Below are 15,034 nucleotides of genomic sequence, written 5' to 3' on the forward strand. Positions count from 1 at the left end.
TAGGGCCATATGAAACAACTCCGTTCTGTCTTGAGACTGCCACATGTCTTGCACAGATATTTTGTCATCAACTGCAAAGGAGAACAATCCATTTAGAATAATAAGGGTTTCCCCCCGTTTCCATTAATATGAAATCAACAGAAGTAACAAAAGCCTTTTTTTTTGCAGAAAGTAGAACAAAACGAAAATTGGCTGGGCAGACAATAAGCTGTACCAGCTGAAAACTACCAACGCTTATTACAGTCCAGGGGACAAAGCCCGCTACCTCTCTTTTCTCAAACCAAGTTTACTGCCTTAATAAGCCAGGAACAACAAACCAAAACGTGGACTATAAAGCTCAGCCGAGGCCAAGTTTCTTTCTCTTCATTAGCTCGCCTTACACTTGGACCCGCTGCCAGCTTGGACTGGGTTGGAGAAGGCGACTGGAGGGGAGAACCAGTTAGTTAGGAGCAGTTGGCGTTGCAGCTCGGCCATCGTCCACTCGCCTCCTGAGGGAACTAGTGCCTGGCTATCTGAAGGAGTTCCTCCGGCTTGTGCTCCATATCCCGGATGTATTGCTGCAAGGTGACTTCCAGAGCAGTCTTGCATAGAATTGCCCACCGATGTATGGTCGAGATCAATCTGTCCCATGCATCCCTCATGGTTTTCCATATCCTGCCCTGAAAACACATGTCATTACGGTAAGTCCAAAGGCACCACACGGTGGCGGAAGAAATCATGTTAATATGACTATGGTTATTAGGAGCAATCCATAATCTAGCAATAGATAAAAAGTCAGCTCCAATTTGTATTTTCACTATATCAGATATTGCTTCCCAAATGAAAACTGCTACAGAGCAAGAACATAGCAAATGGTGAGAAGTTTCAGGTTCACGAGCTCACGGCAGAATACACATGTAAGGTCATCGACCGGACGTCGTTTAGCTAAGTTATCCCTGGTTAACAACTTATTTTTACTAAACAACCATAGGAACACGTGAATTCAGGGAGGAACAGTAATGTTCCATATCGCTGGCGTGTGGATTCGTTTGATCCCAGGATCATTGACAATCGCATAGAAGCTCTTAACTGAGTAAACACCTGATGGATTATACATCCATATTGGTTGATCATTCTCATCCGTGAAAGTAATGCTCCTAGCTATCTCAAGCAAATCAGACCATTGTCCCATAAGGGATTCGTCAACTGTACGTCTAAAAGTAAACTTAAGATCTCTACCATCCCATACTTCCACAATAGTGCAATTTTTCTCATTGACAATATAATAGATCCAAGAAAAGCGTAGCCAAGCTACAATGCCCAAACCAAATATATCCTCCTAGAAGTTTACCATCTTCACGTTACTAATATTCCATCTATAACCCATCCTTGCAGCTTCTACTGCCCAAACAACTCCTTTCCAAAAAGGAGAGATATTTTTAGCAGTAGTCCATAGAATATTTGGTTTATTAGTGTCGTATTTATGATCCACAGTTTGTTTCCAAAGCTTATTATCTGCCATAGTATACCTCTTAATCCAACTAGCAAGCAAACAAAGGTTTAATTCTCTGAAGTCATGGACCCCAAGGCCACCAAACTCTTTTTTCTGCCACACCGTCCCTCAAGTAGTTAGATGGTATTTATGCCTATCACCTAAGTTGTCCCAAAAAAAAAATGGGTCATTTGGGAATTAATTGCATTAATTGCCCATTTGGGGAACTTAATAACAGGCATCAAATACATAGGCATGCTGGCAAGGCATGCTTTTAGAAGCACTAACCTAGCTGCATAGGAGAGTAATCTCTGGAAATTTAGACATTTTACATCCAGGGTGCTTCTATGGAAATCTCTGGCTAAAGCTATGACATCAACTTTAACTACATGCCAGAATTTTTGGAAAAACAAAAAAGAGAAGACATCAGGGCCCGGTTCTCCGGCTGCATAAGAACCGAAGACCGCATCTTTCATCTCTTCCTCAGAAAATTCTTTTTCTAAAATCTGGTTTTCCGGCTGAGTAACCTTATCACCTTCGTCCCAAAAGTCAGGTGATAGCGAAATATTGGACCTGGGTTCAAACCCAAAAAGCTTTGTGTAAACTGGACCATCTAATGCTGCCAAAGTAGTTTACTGACGCCTTTGGTTTGCTTTTGCATGGAAAAACGCTGTGTTACATATGTAAACAACTTTGAATCTTCGGGCGAACCGGCAGAGGTGAAGAGATGTGCCCGCTCCTAGCCCCACCCTCCCACCTCTAGCCCAGCCGCCGCCGACGAGCCCCTACCGGTAACCTCTCTCCTGCCCTCCACCCTCCTAACCCCGCCGGCGCCATGCCCTCCTCCGACGGGAGCAACGGCGACCGCCACCACCGGCGCAGCAACCGCTGGCACGGATCCGATGGCGCCTCCTCGAGCTCCGCCTCCCGCTCCTACAGCGAAGTGGCTCGCTCCCCACCACGCGCCCCCACCCCCACCCCGACGGCGCCGCCGCAGCCCGCGGCTGCCACGACGGCCGAGGCCCGCCGGACCCCGCCGCCGCCGCCGCCACCACCGCCGCGCGCCCCGGACCTCGCTCTGAAGTTCACCGCGCCTCCAACACCGCGCCGCGTGGACCAGATGCTGATGGTTGGGAGCAGCCCCGGCGCAAGAACCACCAGCGCCGCCGCCCTGGCCCTGGCCGCGTTGGAGCCCAGCAGCGCAGGCGTAGTCCCTCGCCGGAGCTAGAGGCAGGGCTCTGCTTCCGCTGCCTCGAGGCCGGCCACTCCGTGCGCGACTGCCCGAACGAGATTCGCTGCCGCAGGTGCCTCCTTTCAGGCCACGGCACTCGCGGCTGCACACCGGAGCAGCGCGCCCACGACTGCGCTCGCGCAAGGCTGATGGTCCAGGGCGGCCGACGAGCGTCCAGCTGCGCGCAACCCACCCCCGCCGCCGCCGCCTACACATGCGTCGCCTACACACGCTCCCCCTAGCGCTGCCGCTGCGCCCTCCACCGACCCCGACGAGCCGGTTCGAGTCATAATCTCCCGCTCGGTCGAGATCGAGGAATCGGAGAGGATGCTCTAGCGTGCGTTCGTGGCGACCATCACAGGCACCAGGCCGGAGGTCTCCGTCGACCAAGTGGAAGCACTGCTCTGTGCCTCCTTCGAGCTGGTCGTCGGCGAGTTCTCCGTCATGTTGCACCGCCCCGAGGATTTCCTTATCCTCTTCCACTCCAAGGCCGCCTCCGACCGCCTGTCCGGCGAGCACTTCGTCAGCGACCCCAGCTTCTCCCTCCTGCTCCGCCCCTGGTGCAAGCTCGCCCACGCCGACCTGGGAAGGTTGGATCACCGCGTCGAGCTTGAACTCCGCGGCATCCCCGCCCAGGCCTGGCACATCTCCACGGCTGAGCATATCCTCGGGAATGGATGTTGGATCGAGCAGCTCCACCCCCGCACACGCTCGCGCGCCGACCTCGCCACCTTCCGACTGACGGCGCGCACCAGCGACCCGCGTTGCATCCGTCGTCGTGCTGTTCTGGAGATTGTCGAGCTCATCCCTGCGAGGCAGCGCACCGACCCGCCGACCCTGAGGACGCTAAAGTACCCCATCGCCATCCGGCGTGCCGACCCCATCGACGCAGACACCGCCACACCACCTGTCCATCCCACGGCCGGCGATGACAATGCTAATGGCGGCCGTGACGGGGCCGACCACGGCAATGACTCGACGCATCATGGTCGCCAGTGACGCCGCGGCCGCGGACGCAAGAGACGCCGCTCTGGCTCCGCCTAGGATGGTTGTGCCGACGGCGTGGCGGTCGACTCCGCCGGTTGGACGGGCGCTTCCCACACCCTACGCGCCGATGGGGTCGCCGTCGATGGCAGCTGGGGCCAAGGCCGCGGCCACGGCCACCGCTCCCGCCCGGGTCCCGACAAGCTGAGATCGCTGGACCCATGGCCTGGTCAGCGTGGGCCACACCGCCCTCGTCGTAGAGCCAAAAAGGGAAAAAGAAGGGAGAGGCAAAGTGGTGGCCAGGGCATAGATGGGACCGGTCAAGCTGTGGATCTCTCGGTCCCCTCCCCGACAGGATCTGCCTCCGCTGCGTTGGCCAATGGCCAATCGACACCCACGTCTGGTCCCCCGCCCACGAGAGAGGATCAGGGACAGTCCCCGTCGCCTAGCGCCCGAGACAAAAGTTGCGGCCACACCTTTCCCTCCGCAACCTCCCCGATCGAGAATGGGGATCGGAGCGCCACAACGGCCGTAGAGCTCTGTGACAGCGAAGTGCCTGATTCCATGCTGGGAGAGGACGACGTTGGTCCTTGGATGGATCGCCTGCCGGCTCCTGGCGACGCTACCCCCACCATGGCGCCCGCCACCCACTTGGCTGCTTCTGCTGACCAGTCGCCGCTGACGCATGAGGGTTGTGCACCTCAAACAGGCACGAGTTTTCCCGCCACCGACGTAGCAGACGCAGATGCAACGGTTACTCCCCCGAGGATGATTCTACAGCGGCCCATGGCCCATGTATGCCCCAGTGCACCACGCGGAGAGCCAAGTCCAACACCCGGCCAGCCACAGCCCAGTGCAGTGCCATCCACGGCCCGCAACCCATCTCGTTTCGCAACTCCGCCGATCACGCTGCGCCGCCGTGGCCGTGCCACACCCCGCTCCTGGACCTTGGGGAATTTCTCGCTGAGGCCACCAAAAACCTCACCGCCGCCCTCCCTACCCCTGGTCGACGCTCACGGAGGCCGCCGCTGAACTTCTCGCCGCGCCGGGGCAGGTCTGCGACATCTGCTCGTGCTAAGAACGCAGCGCCACCCACTGCGGAACGACGCGCCCAGGTCCAGCTCCTCCGCACCACAGGGATCATCGGAGCCAACCAGAAGATCACCGCCGCTGAGCTCAAAGCTTACGATGGCCTCTTCCTCGTGCCGATCCCGTTCTCTGTCCTCGCTGCCGTCGCCGCGCTGGTTGACCGCGAGTTGCCACAGAACGTCGACGCGCCCGCGATCACTGTGCTGCCGTCGGGCAGCCCCGCTGGGGTTTAGCGTCGTTGCGCTACCTCTCCTGTCGACCTCTTTGCTTATGGAGCACGGTCTTAGGATTATTTGTTGGAACGTGCATGGGTTGAACGCGCGAGTCCGTCACCTAGCTATTCGCACGCTGATCGACTCTTCTGGTGCCATGATTGTATGTTTCCAGGAAACAAAGATGGAGTTGATTTGCTCGTCGGTTGTGCTTGAGACACTGGGACCTGCATTCGACGAGTATGTGTACTTGCCAGCCCTTGGCACGCGTGGTGGGATCCTGCTCGCTTGGAAGAGCCAGGTTGTGACGATCACTGACCCCGAGTTCTCCACGTACACGCTCTCCGCGAGGGTGGCCGCGACTCGCGACTCCCCTGCCTGGTGGATCACGATCGTCTACGGGCCGCAAAGCGACGCCGACAGAATTGCGTTCTTGCGCGAGCCTCGCGACGTGCGTGCGGAGTGCCCCGGACCTTGGTTGCTATGTGGTGATTTCAACCTCATATACCGCGACGAGGATAAGAGCAACGACAACCTGAACCGGCGGATGATGGCCAGATTCCGACGTCTTCTCAACGACCTTGCACTCAAGGAGCTATACCTAAATGGGCGCAGGTACACGTGGTCGAACGGCCAAACACCGCCTACGTTGGTGCTTCTGGACCGGTTCTTCTGCACCACCGATTGGGAGGATTCCCACGCCGACTGCCACCTCCGGTGCATGGCCTCTGTGGTCTCCTACCACTGCCCGTTGTTGCTCGACTGCGCTCCGCTCCCACTCGCGCGCCGCCGGTTCCGGTTCGAGGAGTTCTGGATGCGGCTGGATGGATTGCACGAGACGGTGGCGACGGCTTGGTCATATGTGCATGATCCTGACCCGTTCCGTCGGCTAACGCTGCGGTTGCAAGCCACCGCACGTGCTCTGACGAGTTGGAGCGCCAAGTCCGTGGGTGGCGTCAAGCTCAAGCTCTCGATCGCCCGGGAGCTGATTCTCAAATTCGACGTGGCGCAGGAGGATAGGGTGATGTCTCCGCACGAGTCCTGGCTACACAAGCAGCTCAAAGTCGCGTACCTGGGATTTGCCTCACTGGAGCGAACCATCGCCCGGCAGCGCTCCAGAATCGCTTGAAAGACGGGGACGCGAACACAGCGTTCTTCCACCGCCAATGCAGCTACAGACGATAGAAGAACATGATCAGCGCGCTGCAACATGGTGACTCTCTGCTCACGGGGCAGGCTGATATGGCGGAGGCTGCGTTCGCGCACTTCGATGACATGTTGGGCACGGCTGCTATGCGCGAGCACACGCTCAACCTGGAGCACCTCATTGCGCTGGATGCCGACCTGGACGACCTGGTCGCGCCCTTCTCGGCGGATGAGATTTGGGAGACGGTGAAGCAGCTGCCGGCGCACAAAGCCCCCGGCCCGGACGGATTCACCGCGGAATTCCTCCGTGCGTGTTGGAGCATCGTCAAGCACGACATCGTCGACGTCTTCCAGCAACTCTTCGAGCTTCGTGGCCGCGGTTTCCACCGCCTCAACCAAGCGTTGTTGACCTTGCTCCCGAAGCGCGCCGACGCGAGCTCTCTCGGCGATTACCGGCCCATCAGCCTGATTCACCTGATCGCCAAGGTGTTCACGAAGATGCTCTCGCTTCGGTTGGCGCCTAAGCTCGGACGGCTGATCAGCGCTAATCAGAACGCGTTCATTCCGGGGCGGAGCCTGCACGATAACTTCGTGCTGGTCAAGCAATCCGCGCGCCTGCTGCATCAGCTGCGCGCGCCGCGCATTCTGATCAAGCTCGACCTTGCGCGCGCCTTCGACACGGTGTCCTGGGCGTTCCTGTTCGAGGTGCTGCGCGGGTATGGCTTCAGTGACCTGTTCATCGATTGGCTTGCCATCTTGCTCTCCTCTTCCAGCACAAGAGTGCTGATAAACGGAGACCCTGGACCGCCCATTTGGCACCGGCGAGGGCTACGGCAGGGCGATCCTCTATCGCCCCAGCTCTTCGTCCTCACCGTCGATGCCCTCGGACGCCTGGTTCAGCGCGCCATTGACACGGGAATCCTGCAACCACTCCATCCCCGCCGCCAGATCCCAGCGTTCTCGCTCTATGCGGACGACGTCATCTTATTCTGCCACCCTACGGTGAGCGACGTGGTTGCAATCAAGGGGATTCTGGATCTTTTTGGCCACGCCTCCGGGCTACAGGTCAACTTTGGAAAGAGCTCTACATCCCTCCTGAATTGCGATACGGACAGTATGGCGCCGGCGATTGCGCTGCTGGGCTGCCCCGTCGTTGAGCTACCCCTCACCTACCTGGTGATTCCGCTCACGATTCGCCGCCCCACTGCCGCGCAGCTGCAGCCTCTCGTCGCTAAGATGGCGGCTGCACTGCCCACCTGGAAGGCAAAGCTCATGAACAAGACCGGGAGACTCGCATTCACCAAGGCTGTGCTAAGCGCGATCCCTCTCCACCAACTGTTGGTGTTGAACCCGCCGAAGAAGATCCTCAAGCAACTACAGCGGATCCAGCGTGCCTTCCTCTGGGAGGGGGACAAAGAAGCCAACGGTGGCAGCTGCCACGTGAACTGGGATCGTGTTTGCCGACCAACCTCGCACGGTGGCCTGGGCGTGCCCGACATGGAGCGAACCGGCCACACCCTTCGCATGCGCTGGCAGTGGCTCTCTCGCACGGACGACCAGCGTGCATGGCACGGCCTCGACCTGCACTTCCCGGCAGCAGAGCGCGCGGTCTTCTTCGCGTCAACTTCGATGGCCATCGGGAACGGGCGGACAGCCTTATTCTGGGAGGACCGGTGGATTGGGGGGCGCGCCGTCAGCGAGCTTGCGCCGCAGCTGTACGATTGCGTCCCCAAGCGACGACGCAAGACCACGACAGTCGCAGCCGGGCTAGAGGCGAACAGCTGGGCCAGAGACATCCACGGTGTGCTGGGCGTGCATGAGGTCGGCCAATACCTCTGCCTCTGGCAAGCCATCGCCCACACAAAGCTCGCCATCGACAGCGATCGCCTCGTCTGGAAGTGGTCTCCAAACGGCGTCTACTCTGCGCAATCGTGTTACAGGGCCCTGTTCCATGGCTCGCTCCTTTCCCAGAGCTGCAAGCTAATTTGGAAGACTTGGGCGCCGCCGCGCGTCAAGTTTCACCATTGGCTTGCAGCACAGGACAGGTGTTGGACCGCTGACCGCCTGGCACGCCGGGGACTACAGCACCATGCCAAGTGCGTGCTCTGTGACCAGCTACCTGAGACGATGCACCACCTCACCATGACCTGCCCCTTCTCCCGGCAAGTTTGGCATGAGGTCCTGTCCTGGCTTAGAGCACCCTGTCAAGTGCCGAGCGGCGAGGCTAGCCTCACCGACTGGTGGATCGACACACACAGAGACCTGCCGAAGCCGATGCGCAAGGGGCTCGGCACCGTCACCCTGCTGACCCCCTGGATGATCTGGAAGCACAGAAATGAGTGCGTCTTCGATAGGGCAAAACCCTCCGTGCAAAGCTTGCTTGACAAGACCAAGGATGAGGTCAGGCTGTGGGTTACCGCTGGGGCCAAGGGCCTAAGGGATGTATGGCCAACAACCTGGGATGTACACTGATATGTCTTCCTCTTTTCTTTTTTTTTTGGCTCGCTCGTGGCCTCTTAGGAGGCTTGTAAATCTGAACTCTACCTTTCCAATGCAATGAAACGCAATAGTCTATTGCGTTTTCTCGAAAAACATATGTAAACAAGACAATGAAAACAATCTGTGTGACTTAAGTTGTGGGGATGGAGCAGAAAAAGGGGACAGCAGAACATCAGCTAACATATGTAAACAAGATGATGAAAGAAACATACTCCAAGTTAGTATCAGTGTCTTTCCAGCATAAAGTAACTCTAGCTTAGTCCAACATTGACAGATTCCAGCAAAAAGTTACTACATTTTATCTTGAATGAAACAGTAATATGTAGTACATTGATGACAGTGAAATGAAACAGTAGACAATAGTATTAAGATGACAGTAATATATGGAGTTCATTGATGCCTTCTTGGGTAAGTCAACAAGGTAAACACTGCAAGGGATAAGCTGAAACATAGGGTATTTCCAGCTGAGAAAGAAGATGGAATACTTGATGAAAATCAGTCGCTGTTCATGGGAAGAATATGGATGTGACTTACGGTACAACTGTGGGAGAAAGGCCTACTAGATTGCGCTGGCTTGCGAGTTTCACAAAGGGCTCCATGAGCAAAATTAGTATCAACTATTCCTTCTAATTATGAGCGAAATTAGCATCAACTGTTCCTTCTAATAAGTGCTCCTCTTAATTGAACACATTGCCCTCACAACTTTACTAAGTCAAGGTCATACAAATGAAGTGCATTTTAGTTACCAAAATGGAGTATATTCTGCACAAACAGTTTCTATTTCTGTGGACACATGCACACTTCGAAAAGGAGATTATTTGATCAATGAGTCACAAGAAAGCCAAACTGTTTTCATAGCAGCACGCTAAGTTAATTGAGGAACTTCATTTAAGAGCAGTAGCGCTCACAGTTATCTAAGAATAAGCCCCTGGAGAATTCAGAAACTTGCCTTGGAGAATGGGATGGACCGTGCTAGTGCAAAGGTTCTAAGGGGCTATTCTACTGCTTAAGATAGCCTGGAGTATGCGCAAAACCTAACATATACAGCTTGCTAAGATAGCTCGGAGTTTGTATGAACCATAGGTCTCCAACGCGTGACATGTGGATCAATCACATAAAACAGATTACTGTGGTTCAGAAACAGCAATAGTGTCATCACTAATATAGTTAATATAAGGAGAGTTAGTGGTGTTTTGGCACATGGGAGCATATGCTCCCTTAATTTTGAAAGCATGTTACACACATTTTGAAATTTCAAAAAAATTGAAACGAGAAATTCACACGTACATCTTCACGTGCTACGAGCTCACAAAGTCGTTTCATGAAAAATCGACTTGTCGTGTGACTTGTGTAAAAAAAGACAAAATTCAATGCTAAAAACAAGGTTTTTCAAAAGATAAATTTTCTCTTTTTTACATAGACCACAAAAAATATTGGTTCCTCACGAAACTTGAGGAACGCATATATCATGAAGATGTACATGTAGAATTTTTTCTCAAAATTTTTCGACATTTCGAAATATAATTTTTTGGTAGAGGGAGCATATGCACCCGGGAGCCGAATTGAATTTCCGGAGTTTAATATAGTTCTGAATATGCAGAGCAGTGTCAAGCTCAAAGAGCTGGCTTGGTTTAGACTCTCTACTACGATTTTTTCCCTGGAAGTATATTTAAAAAGCCATGCCAAAATGATACTAGTACATCCGTTCCAAAATAAGTGTCGCAACTTTGTCCAGATGTGGACGTATCTAAACGCATTTTAGCGTGAAAGGTCAACGCTCTTAAGCGATATCAATCCAAGAAAGCCCTGGGATAGTTCATTTACCTAGCGAAAGCAAACAATCCGGATAAGCTACTAGCAGAGATGACATAGAAATTCACCTTATGCATGTGTGGGGATCCTTCCATAAGGAGAACCTCAAAGAACACATGTGATCTTGACATCTTCTCTTTGTCCTCATCATCACTCCAGAAGTCCATGCTATAGTCCTCACCAAAACACCTACAGGGAACAGAAAACTGGCTGGTTCAGTCTACATCCAGAAATCAACATGATGTCAAAATTTTGCAATGGACCTAGGTGGAGTCAGGACTTTATTGGTGCATGGCTGTATGCCCGACAAGTATGTAGTATTGGATTACTTTGGTCCTCCGTGGATCTGCAACGCAGCTCCCACCGTACACGCTCCACTTGTGGTACTTCTCCCAGAGGTCCACGAGGTTGAAGTACTCGACACTGGCCATCTCGGCACGGTGCCTACAGTCGGTCAACAACCAGCCATTCATCGTCTGGAGCAAAAGGAGCAGTATATCACTCTCAGACTAAGACATGAAATATTCATAGCCTACCTAGCTACTATGAATCTAAAGAGCATCTATTAATACTAGAGCAGTTGAGCAGGAAGCAGAATTGACAATCCAAAGGTAGAAATTTATGTCAACAGCCGTCACCAGCACAGACAATTCTCAATTAGGCAGGGGGGAAAAAATAAAGTTCGATAGTACTAGTGCTAGCAAATAAGCTCTCAAATGGAACAAGGAAAAATTATACAGGACAGCACAAGCACACACACCAGTATATCCCATCTGTTGAGGTTACAAGGAGGGACAGAAGAAAATGAGAAGGTTGTGCAGCTATGATCTATCCCAGTACCACGCAAACTCTAGCATGGGTGCGTGACTGACCAATAACACACACGACTACCAACCAAACAAGAGATTTTGTGTCACAGAAGCCATCCCTGAGTGATCCGGAAGTTCAGACAGACACAAAATATATTGCAGTCATTCTGTCGAATAACGAGTGTGCAAGAGGAGAAAAAAGGGAGGGGACTCCTTCTGCGCACGTCAATGGCAAAGACGGGGTCCTGGAGGCGGCGGCGGAGGTCCAAGGAGGCGAGGAGCTTGAGGTGGAGGTCCTCGGAGGCGAGGAGCTTGAGGCGGAGGGAGAGATCTGGGACTGGAAGCGCATATATAGATGTGGAAGCTCAAATACCACCCCCCGATGCCTGGAGGCACAAGAGAAGACAGAGAAAAGCATGTGCATGGTTTAATCACACCGAGGTGAATAATTTAATCTTACCAACAATTCTAATCCTCAGGGTAAGTTCCGCTGCAAAAGATTGATTTCACTCTTAACAGAAGAAGCATATGACCGTGAGAAACAGAAGTTACACATGAGCATATTACTTCACTGTTCAAGACCAGTTTAGTCGTGATTATGACTTTGTACACACACTCTTCTTCATGGACAAGAGATCAAGGGTTGGACATGAATATCACGTATATTCAGCAAGGAATCGGCTATTTTTTCCAACGGAGAAAAAGCTAATGCAGTTACTATACATATATGAAAAAAGAATCTGAAAAATGATATACCTCATAAAATTATAAACAGGAAGGAATTAGCCAAAAGATGTCCAAATATGTGTACCTGATGCCGCGTCTTTCTCAACATTTCCTCCATCCTTGCTGGAACTGCCTTGGCCATCACTGCACCCACCGGCACCAGCTATTCCATTCCATGTTGATGATACAAAGTTAGTGATCATATTTACAGGAAAATGTAACGTGAACAAAAAAAATACAGTATCTAGCTGCAGCTTAACAGGACTGTCATGACAGTAGCGATGCGAAAACCTCTTTTCTCTTTCTAACAATCAAATAAGGCTGTACATAAGAACGGTTGTACAGTAAACATAACATCATGATACAAACCAATCTGATGTGGAAAAAGATGTTTCTTTGTATATGATGAACATAAACATGCCACTCTGAACTATGCATAATTTTTATCTTTGCATTTGGGAATGAGCAGTAGCTTCTTATTCTGAAATAAATATCTTTACATTCCGCACATGTGTGCACATGTTTCTGAGCTTCTTATTCATCTCTGTATTTGGAGAGAACATAAACATGTCAGCCTGAAATAAATGTTTCTTATATTCTGCACAAGAAGAAATATAGCATTTCATGGCCTGCAGGAACATGCATTTCATGTTGTGCAATTTCTATGCAAGAAAGATGAGGAAGACCAAAGAAGAAATAGATGACAAACTGAGTATGCAGCAAGCTCAATTTTGAATTAAAGAAGAAATACTAGATGACAAACTGAGTGTCAGAACGGCGGCGCCGTCAACAGGCGGTTGAGGTCGAGGTCGGGTCAGTGAAGCCGCGGCGCGAGGTCCAGGCCAGGGGGCCGTGCCGCTCCTCCACGGGGTCGAGGCGGGGCATGAGCCCCTCAGCAGCGCGAGGGCCAGGAAGCAGGCCGGCCGGTCTCCCCTGGGGACGAGGCGGTGCAGGAGGTCAGTGGCGCGCGTCGGCGCCGAAGCCAGCGAGGCCGCTGCAGCACGGCGGCGCCGTCGGCCGTGAGACGGCTTCCTCCGGCGGCGGCAGCCGGGCCGAGGTCTTGGCGGCGGCGGCTAGGGTTTTCCTTAATAATAATAATAATAAAAAAAGAGAGACAAAGTCAAAGCGCACTGCATCTTCTCCTTAATAATAATAATAATAAAAAAAGCCAACTGAAACTGCTCACACAAGATAAACTGAAACTGGGGGGAACTCAACGACAAGTAGAGATTGCTAGTGCTGTACTAGTAGCAGCTATTTAGACATGAGCAGCCTAGGCGGACGAGGAGGTGGCGGACGAAGAGGAGGCGGACGAGGATGAGGCGGACGACGATGAGGAGAGGGACACCGTCGCCGCCGACGAAGACTCCACGTCGCTGGAGTCGTCGTGGCGGCGATGACAGCGGCGGAGGGCGGTGATGAGCGCCGCGATGGCGGTCAGGAGGGCGGCGACGGCGGAGACGACGCTGGCGATGATGACGATGTTGCTGATGCTGCTACTGACCGGAGGCTGCCGCTGGCCGTTGACACACGGCGGCTCCGGCGCGCACGGGCGACAGGGGGCGCAGGGAGAGGGCGGGCAGTCGAGGAGGGCGGCCGCGGGTGCTGCTGCTGCAGCTGCACAGAATGTACTACGATTCAGCCACAAAGCAAACACGAACTATGAATGAAACCGGCCGGGAAGGAAGAACGGGGATTCAGCTCATTACCGTCGTCGGAGTCGAGGGGGAAAGTGACGCCGGCGACGCGGACGGCCACCAGCAGGAACAGGACGGCAGCCACGACGGCATCAGGGCTCATCTTGTCCATGCCGGCGCTGTGACCTGCTGTGCGCTGCTTTGCTTTGGTCTGCTCTGCTTGGCCCGCGGGGGGGGGGCTTTTAAGGGGGTTGGGGGAATTGACGGGATAATACTGCTACGGGTCCTCACACGTTATTTTGGCTTAAACAACGCTATTTTCACTTATTTTCACTGACTTTGCTCCTCAACGTTAGAGGAGCCAGTTCCAGTCGGCGGACACTTGCTAGCTTACAGCATCTTCGGCAGCGTCCTCCAAAACGTTTCCCAAAGGTTTTTTTTTTTACGCCGGACATTTTTTCGTCTCCAGTCACGCGTCCCAAAGACTTTTTCCGTCCGGCGCGGCCCTATATGTTGTCCGGTGTCTTGAGCCCGTTCCCGCTCCACAGGGGACGCTCCGGGGACACCGGACAGAGCGAGAAGCGAGGCGGGAAGTGGCGGGGCCAACGCGTCATTGACACACGGACAAGTTTGGGGGCGCGCGTTTGGGGAACGCGACTGGGCAGCGACGCCCCCCAAACGCGGCACGAAGAAAACACGTCCCCCAAACGCTCGATCCAGAGCGCTTTGGGGGACGCTTTGCGAGATGCGACTGGAGATGCTGTTATCCCCCAGATTCAACGCCTTCTGTGTAGCCAACGCCCTTAACTTCACGTTCACCTCCTTTCCGGACTCCTCTGTCCGCAGCCATGGCGGAGCGGTGTTCTCCGCGTGCGCTTCCTCCCCTATCGTCCGTGATTTCATTGTGGCCACCAAGGAGATCTGTCTTGGGAGATCGTCCTACCACTTGCACCGTTCCACGTCTGCGGCGGCGGAGGCTGTCTCTCGCCTTCCCTCTTGGCCGCCGTGCTGGGAGCTTGTCGTCTTCACGGCCGCCTCGGATGGGCTAGGGTTTCCCGGGCCTGGGTCAAACCTGGCCCCTCTCCCCGCCGATGTGGCCGCTGACCCGCCCGAGGTGCATGTGACCGCTAACCAGCCCACCACATGCTTGGACCGTGTGGCCCCGGCCAATCCCAGGATGGGAAGTTTCGGTCCCTCTTTTCTGCCCTCAGCCCGACCCCTTCCCCTTCCCAAGTCACAGCCACCCCCTACCTCCCCATCTCCTCCCATAACTGCTACTCTGAGCCTCACGCGAATCCTGCCGGCCGGAGTGACGACGGTGAGGATGCCTCCTTCCCCCGTGATGTCCTGTCCTGGCCACCCTCGTTTTCCCCCACCCCTTCTTCGGCCCAGGCGTGCCCTCGTTTTCAGCCCACACG

General features: G+C 53.9%; 1 protein-coding gene across 1 annotated transcript; it reads right to left on the reverse strand.

Annotated features, from left to right (window-relative positions):
• Positions 1-91: 91 nt before the first annotated feature.
• Positions 92-13,788, reverse strand: LOC127329712 (uncharacterized). Its single transcript, XM_071825808.1, has 7 exons — positions 13,689-13,788; positions 13,328-13,596; positions 12,743-13,052; positions 12,065-12,142; positions 10,774-10,888; positions 10,513-10,633; positions 92-659 (listed from the first exon to the last, which is right to left on the reverse strand). Exons 1-7 carry the CDS (start codon positions 13,786-13,788, stop codon positions 498-500), a joined length of 1,155 nt encoding a protein of 384 aa, XP_071681909.1. The 3' UTR covers positions 92-497.
• Positions 13,789-15,034: the final 1,246 nt, after the last annotated feature.

Source organism: Lolium perenne, chromosome 2, assembly GCF_019359855.2.
Source record: "Lolium perenne isolate Kyuss_39 chromosome 2, Kyuss_2.0, whole genome shotgun sequence".
In the NCBI taxonomy this organism is placed as follows: Eukaryota; Viridiplantae; Streptophyta; class Magnoliopsida; order Poales; family Poaceae; genus Lolium; species Lolium perenne.

Excerpts from the sequence above, each read along its gene's own strand:
- LOC127329712 (XM_071825808.1), bottom strand. The coding sequence starts at position 13,788 with ATGGACAAGATGAGCCCTGATGCCGTCGTGGCTGCCGTCCTGTTCCTG. Across the intron at positions 13,597-13,688 it reads CCCCCTCGACTCCGACGACG|CTGCAGCAGCAGCACCCGCG; the intron begins GTAATGAGCTGA and ends CATTCTGTGCAG. Across the intron at positions 12,143-12,742 it reads CGCCGCCGTTCTGACACTCA|CTGGTGCCGGTGGGTGCAGT; the intron begins GTTTGTCATCTA and ends GGAATGGAATAG.